This window comes from Penaeus chinensis, chromosome 5 (genome assembly GCF_019202785.1).
Source record: "Penaeus chinensis breed Huanghai No. 1 chromosome 5, ASM1920278v2, whole genome shotgun sequence".
Lineage (NCBI taxonomy): Eukaryota > Metazoa > Arthropoda > Malacostraca > Decapoda > Penaeidae > Penaeus > Penaeus chinensis.
In genome coordinates, this window is record NC_061823.1 from 4,092,053 (window position 1) to 4,099,552 (window position 7,500).

The window sequence follows — 7,500 nt, forward strand, 5'->3', positions numbered from 1 at the left end:
CAGGGCTGATCAATTGGCCAGGTTAGCAGTTTCCCATGAAGATCCAATTTATGTAATACCGCTATCTCTCAATCAAATGAAAAAACGAGCTATCAACTGTCCTCGAGATTATGAGGGCCGGGTTTGGACCACTGAAAAGATGAAAAAAGGAGAACATGGTACTATCTGGCATTATGAGAGTATTGCTGGGACATCAGATTTAGACAAATCTATCACGGACTGTCTCGGAGACAACAGGTTACATTAACTAGGCTACGCATAGGATATCAGTACACTATACAACATGTACAGGATGCAGTTTTGGATGCAAAACGTGTTTCATATCACTCATTACTTACTCTGTTGCATAAAAACTGCATCCTATCGATCAAATAGTACTGTTCACAGATTAGCACTTGTTGATTATATTAACTGTAGACACTGGTCTTGTCTTTGACATGATTAGTGATATAATATTTTTACAAGCCAGAGGATATTTTAATATAGTGATAAAAGCACAGCCCTTCAGGCATGTATGTAACATAAATGTTTGACTGATGGCCCTCTACAAAAATAGAAGCACAGCCAGTTTGGATAGATGCTTTGGTATCATACCCTGGCTTTTTGCAGGGCATGTACACTGTTCTGTAAATAAACATTATCAAATCAAATCAAATTTCTCTCTCTCTCTCTCTCTCTCTCTCTCTCTCTCTCTCTCTCTCTCTCTCTCTCTCTCTCTCTCTCTCTCTTTTCCACCCATCTTTCTGGGAGGAGAAGCTAGCCTGGGCATGTGTATATGTTCTATTACACATTGACATTAAAAAATATATATATTGATCCCATTAACCATAAAAATATTACGTTTATTATGAAATTAACAGATTTGGTATATTATTCTCACGAACATATCCTGAATTATATGCACAATTACTGCAAATGATTAACTTCATCTGATCCATGTGTACTTACATCCGAGTTTGCACAATAAACTAAAAGATAATAAACAAAAAAAAAAAAAAAGAATAGGCGCAATCATATGTCAAAGTCGAATCTGCACGGGTTGTCAACGAGGTAATTCCAACATTTATTCAAGCTTTTCTTCTTCCTCCACGGCGAACTGGATTTTCTCGTGGCCAGGACTGCGCTCAAAGAAAAGCCCATGCCAAGACCATTCATTTATTGGATATTCTTCCTCTGCGAACTCGAGTAGCCGAAGACCACGCATAACTTCACTAGGCCTCATGTGGTGGAGTTACGGCCGCGGAAGTTCACCCTCCGTCATGGAGCTGGTGACCCTCTCGACTGCTCGGATTCCCCCGCCCGTAAACTAGCCAGCTTTTTATTTCTACTCCTGGAATTTTGAGGACGTCTGAAGTCACCGGAGTTCTTCAGGTGGGAATCACTGATGACCCCAATATCGCTGGAGAAGGGTTTAGCCAAACACTTAACCAAACGATGGGGAGCGCTGCAAATACCAATATATATATATATATATATATATATATATATATTGGCAGGTCACACACAAACACACACTCATATATATATATATGTGTGTGTGTGTGTAATATCTATATATGTGTTTATATATATATATTGCATATTCATATATTACATAATATATAACTTTTATATATATACTCATGCATACATACGGATATATGTATATGCACACACACACACACATGTGTACTTATATGCATGCTTGTTTGTTCTACATCCATTCAATCCATTGCTGGACTTTGGTTTCTTTCAATCTATTTTTGAAAAGTTACTCGCATTATTGTCTCCCCTTCCTACTCAGGTGCCAGTGCGGCTCCCCTTTTAAGGGGTCACAAGAGTCTCTGAATATGAGCGCAGGGGAACTCGCGACCACGAGGCCGAAGTTCTTTAACCACTGTCTCCATCAAGCCGGGCTCCCCTCTTGGACATGGCCCGGGCGAGGCTCAACTTCGCATATCGGACTTATCTTTACCGATCCATTTTTTCAAGAGATATCACACAGAACTCAGAAAAAAAAATGATAAAGTTCAGGAGCGTGAGTCACTGTCCCGATTTGTCGGAGGAAGATATGTATCTATAGGAAATCGCAACTGGTTTTCATTCAGTCGTCTGCAAGGTACCGGTTAACTCAGACGTGAGTTCATTCCTTTACGGCTCAGATCGTGAATTAAAACCAGTACAGTACACTTTATCAATCGTACTTTACTGCCCCTTATGATTAGCTCTAATTACCATCCTTGTTGTCATTATTGTTTTCTTTGTTACTATCATTATTATTTTCATTGTTATTCTTGCTTGTGTTGATTTGTTGTTATTATCACCGGTATTATCACCATGACTGCCTTAACCATTATTAGTATTACCTACGAAAAGCATTATCATCATAACAACTGCAGGCTCATGCCCTATTCATGTCCACATTCACTTTTCTCCTCATAATGAAGTAATATATTGACGTCATGTTCCCCTATGAGAGAATGATGAACACAAGAATGAAACTTTCATATATTTGCGATACAGTATGTGATATCACTGATGTGTAGTAAGATAACTGTCTGTGATTTGTGGTTACATGCCCAACTGTGCTCTTTGTATCTCACTGTAACTGTTTCAGGTCGCTAGTAACACTTCTCTGATCCGTCAAGCAGAACACTTCGAAACATGGTAATTCTATTTTTCTTCCATGTATTCGAAACTGTTATTCTTGAGTTTTGTATCTGTTTCCATGCTAGTTCATTTATTTTTCTTCTTTCTTTCTTTCTTTTCTTAAAACCATCCGTTTTTTTTTCTACTTTCAACCATGTGCCAGAAAAAGAAAACATCATTGGTAATTAATCAGTGTAAGGATATGCTAGTGTAAATTCGTCTTTCAGGACGGGGGAAAGATCATCAAAGATGCTATTCATGGACACATTGAATTCCCTGCCCTCTGTGTCCGAATCATTGACACGCCGCAGTTTCAGAGACTCAGGTATATAAGGCGAATAAGTAATGTAGTTGCTGTTTACCTGTTAAAACCTGTGGACGTCTTGCTGATTTTGTGTGTGCCTGTTAACACACCGTCAGCAGTTAAAGGATAATTACACATTACTTTATCATTTCAGGTTTCTGAAGCAGCTAGGTACGGCCTCTTTCGTGTATCCTGCGGCTTCTCACAACCGCTTCGAACACTGTCTCGGGTGAGTTTGAACTACGTCTTGTAAACCAATTTGGTTGGTGATCAAATTCACGGGAACAATTTTGATTAATGAAAATAACTGAACATTCTTATCACTATAGTACACCTAACCCAATCGGCACGTATGGATAGAATACATACCATGCCTACTGTAATACAAATTTATTTAATGCATTTACACATAGATGGCTGCACAAGTGCTTAATCACCAAGGAGTCAGTTATTAGTCTTAACTATCTCACCTGTTTTTCGACTTTTGGGAAGGGTCTTTTGCAATATTTAATTGTATTAAAAGTTGCCGAGATTTTAATAATTTAATAATCATAGCATCAGTAACAATAATAACAAAATTCTTTCTTTCTTTGTTGGATTTCTTGGCTATCAATCAGCGGCATGTGGCCAAGGTTATTAAGCCCATGGATCTTATTTATTCTATCAGTCTAAATAAGGTCATAAAGTTTTGTCTCAGAAAAGTGATCACTTTACTGGTGATTATTTCATCATCTGATATATTTATTCATGTAAAATCTTTATTTTTTATTCTAAGATCATTTTTAGTGGTTGTCTATGGTTGGAGTATATTGGACATGCTATTCAGAGGTGGTTTAAGGTACGGCTGATGTTGCAGTGGGGGCACTGAGGAGGGAAAGTTCTCTCGATATAGGGAGTGAGGTGGGTAATTCTGGTGGCATTGACCTTGAGACGGGCCAAGACCACCTCCTCGCTTCTTACTTTCCTGTGGGATGTATCCCACAATTCTATTTCTGGTTTGACTGTAGGTTAGTCAGCTGTAGGTTGGTCCACTCACTTTGCCACAGGAGATGTATTTTTGCTTTTATAAGAGACACAAAACACCTGAGATCTGTACGAACTATGTCAATATCCAGATCGCTAGTTGACCCGGCTAATTTGTCAGCCTGTTCAATGCCATGGATACCAGAGTGGCCTGGTACCCATATTAGCTTGATTGATTTGTTGGCGCCATGTAACTTATGAATGATATTACCCAGCAGTTCATTTTGAGTGGTTTCTAAGGATTGAATAACTTTAAGTGAACTTAATGAATTAGAAAAAAATAGTTATTCTATCTATAGAAATAATGTTGGCAACAAGGCACTTCCTTGTGGGACCCCATGGAAAAAAGTTTCCACGAAATCCAAAAGCATAAAGTTTTCTATACAGGCCATATCGCCATGCCATATCGTAGGCTTTTTCTATATCTAAAAATACTGAAATCAAAAAATCTTTTTTGGCAATTGCCTCTTGAATATGACTTTCCAGCTTTACCAGTTGATTGAGAGTTTGGCGTCCCTTTTGGAAGCCGCACTGCTCGTCAACTAGTAAATTACTGGTATTTAAAAAATTCAATACCCTACTGTTAACAATTCGTTCCATGACCTTGCATAAGCAGCTTGTCAACGTAATTGGGCGGTAGAAGATCTGAGATTACCCCTCCTTTCAATACGGGAATGATGTGAGCGAAGTGCCATGAGTTTGGAAAAGTGTGGCTTTTCCTAATTTCATTGTACACTTCTAGCAACTTAATCATGGCATCATGATTAAGATGCTTTATCATCTCATATCAATCTCATCGGGGCCTGGGGATGTTCTACAGACTTCTAGGGCTCGGGCAAGCTCATTTATTGTTAGATCTTTATTGTAATCAAAGTCATCTCTTGTGGCAAAGTCGCTTCCTTGATGGGTAGGAATGCGTGATGGTAATTTTCTTAGCTGCTTGTATGAGAGAACTGCCTGGCGAGTGCATTAGCAATGCCTCTAGGTGAATCGAAATTAGTACCCTCGTAAATGTTATTAATTTTAAAGATGTTTTCTTATTTATTTTATTAACATTGGACCAAACCTCCGATATTTTTGTATTGCTGTTAATTGTAGAGACAAAGCTTCGCCAGGAGCCTCTTTTAGCTTGTCTAATTATTCTACAAGCCCTAGCTCTTGCTAGTTTGTAGTTGCAAAAGTTCTCATTATTGATGTTAAGTCGGTAGGCCTTATTGCGTCGGCACAGCGCCCTGCGGCAATCTGGTGTCCACCATGGAACTCTATGCTTAACACTATCTGTCGAAGTTTAAGGAATGGATAGCAATGCTGCTTCTAAAGTCGAATTCTGAATATTGTTTACTTCATCATCAATGGTTTCTCTAGCAAGTTCGAGCTTGACTCTCCTTGAGAAGGCGACTCAGTCTGCTCTTTTTACGTTAAATTTAGGTACTGAAGACACAGACGGTAGTTCCTCGGCGAAACGACCTCGTCAGAGACGAGGTGTTTTAAGTGCGTTTCTTGAAGGACTATAATATCGGGAGCATAGGACGAGGCTAATAATCTGAGGTCATTTTCTTTAGATCTAAGACTTCGACAGTTCCATTGTATAATGCTTAACGCAAAGATTACGTTTTATGGGATTTAAGAGTGCCTTGTTTTAATTTTCTTTTTCTGGGAGGGAGGTTCGTCCTCCTCTCCCTCCCTACCTAGGGGCCTCCCATGGGTATTTTTGGAGACAGTAGCCTCCATGTACTGCGTCTCGCTGCCAGGGAGACACCCGGTGGAGGATGATCTGTTCCGAGAAACAGACCAAACACCAGGCGAAGTCCTAGCAGGAGCCACCTGGACGAGAAGGTGCGATCCAGATGGTGTTTTGGTATCAAACTCCTTATGATCCTGCTGCTTTCGCTGGGTTGGTTCAGCAATTTGTTGAATTAGTTTTTAATGCTTTGATTTGACTCTTTAGCTCCTTAACCGTTTCCTTTAACTTTAGCAATTTCTTTATCCTTTTCTTCAAGTTCCTGACTGATGCCGCTTGCACTGGAAGTGTTGTTAGTTGCTGCTGAAGCGTAGGAAGTATTGGGTTTGCTGGTCAAATCTTCAACTTTCCTCTTGGCTATATGGTAACATACATCATGCCCTCTCATGTATGCTAATATTTCAGTCTCCTTCAAGCTGCTGCACTCGGCAGAGCCAGATTGATGGGGGCCTCCACAGTTAGCACACTTGAGTGTTTTCTTAGTACATACAGCAGTGTCATGATCTCCAGCACATTTACCACAAGTAAATTTACTATCAGATTTATCATTGCATCATAATGAGGTGTATCCAAATTCTTGGCATCTATTACAGCGCATAGGTTTTTGAATGTAAGGTCGCACTTGGACACGTTCGTATCCAACTGTGACATACTCAGGGATTTTACTTGAAGCAAAAGTTAAAAAGCACAATCCGGTTTTTGTTCGCACATTCCCGTCTTTCTCGGCCATGCAGTTCACGTCCATTACGCTTTGGTCCTTCATATTTTCCAAAATTTCACTCTCCTCCATTGTCCTCAAGTCCCTGCTAAAGATTACTCCCTTGCAGGTATTGGGCCCAATAGGGATAATTACTTTAACTTTCAAATCATGAATCTGCGTCAGTTCAAGCAAGTCCTTAATCTGGGAGTTGAATTGCACTTTTACAAGAAGGCTACCATCTCGGAATTTCCTGACAAAATCAAAATCGCCGTCCACTTGACCATCAAGGACCTTCTTGATGATGAAGGGGCTCACATTCAAAAGCGATTGATTTTCATTCACGCATTTGACAGTCAGATACCTTGCATTCTGTGGAGGGATTTAAATTTTTTTTTCTTCGTTCTCGTTTGTCAGCAGTAGGGGATTCGTTGTTCAAGGTCGCATTAGTCGTAGGGGAGTCATGGGTCATCCCCCTCCTTGAGGAGGAAAAGGGGTAACCAGGGTATCGGACCGAGTCCGACCCCTGGGCCCGTGCCCGTTGTTCTGAAGGGACCAGTTAACTCTTAACTATTGATAATCAACCTAACAGCAATAGCTAAGAGAAGAGTGTGGCAGTTTCTGTCCTCTACCCCCCCCCCCCCCCCAGTGGAAGCCTGGTTGCGTTCTCCAGTACCAAAGAGGGCTCGAGGTAAGTGGAAGACACCTCCTTACCGCCGAACTTGCCTAGTGCGAAGGACGGTAATCCGATGCCCACCCCCCAGGCGAATACGGGAGCCCACAAGGGTACTCCGGTAGGCTCAGGGAAGTCACATGAAGAGAGGATTTTTTTCAGAATTAAGAAAAGGTGCGCCCAAAGGATGCCCCAGACTACTGGGCCTCCCTGTCCAGGGGTCAATGCCCGTAAGGGCTACCCTGGTGTAGGAGAGAGCTGCGGCTCTGAGGTGGGGTGCTGACTACGCCTACTGTAGTTTCGTGTGACCTGCAAAGACAAGGCACTGAAGGTGCAGGCAAAGCTCAAAGTGCTACAAGTTCTGAAAACTCAGAAATCTACTATACATAAATTACGTTATAAACACTCAGAAGCAATAGCGCCGAGCGAGACGA

At 40.9% G+C, this 7,500-nt stretch overlaps 1 protein-coding gene across 4 annotated transcripts in view; it reads left to right on the top strand.

The window, feature by feature from the left end:
* LOC125025823 (deoxynucleoside triphosphate triphosphohydrolase SAMHD1-like) overlaps positions 1 to 7,500 on the top strand; it is a 43,437-nt gene that overhangs the window by 14,653 nt on the left and 21,284 nt on the right. For 2 of the 4 annotated variants that reach the window (XM_047614086.1, XM_047614088.1), the window contains exons 1-4: positions 2,076 to 2,116; positions 2,597 to 2,646; positions 2,856 to 2,953; positions 3,087 to 3,161. In XM_047614086.1, coding sequence (XP_047470042.1) covers positions 2,644 to 2,646; positions 2,856 to 2,953; positions 3,087 to 3,161 — 176 coding nt within the window. In that variant the 5' untranslated portion in view covers positions 2,076 to 2,116; positions 2,597 to 2,643. Of the gene's footprint in view, positions 1 to 2,075; positions 2,117 to 2,596; positions 2,647 to 2,855; positions 2,954 to 3,086; positions 3,162 to 7,500 lie in introns of those variants that run through there. The other 2 variants (XM_047614087.1, XM_047614084.1) reach the window with 2 other exon arrangements.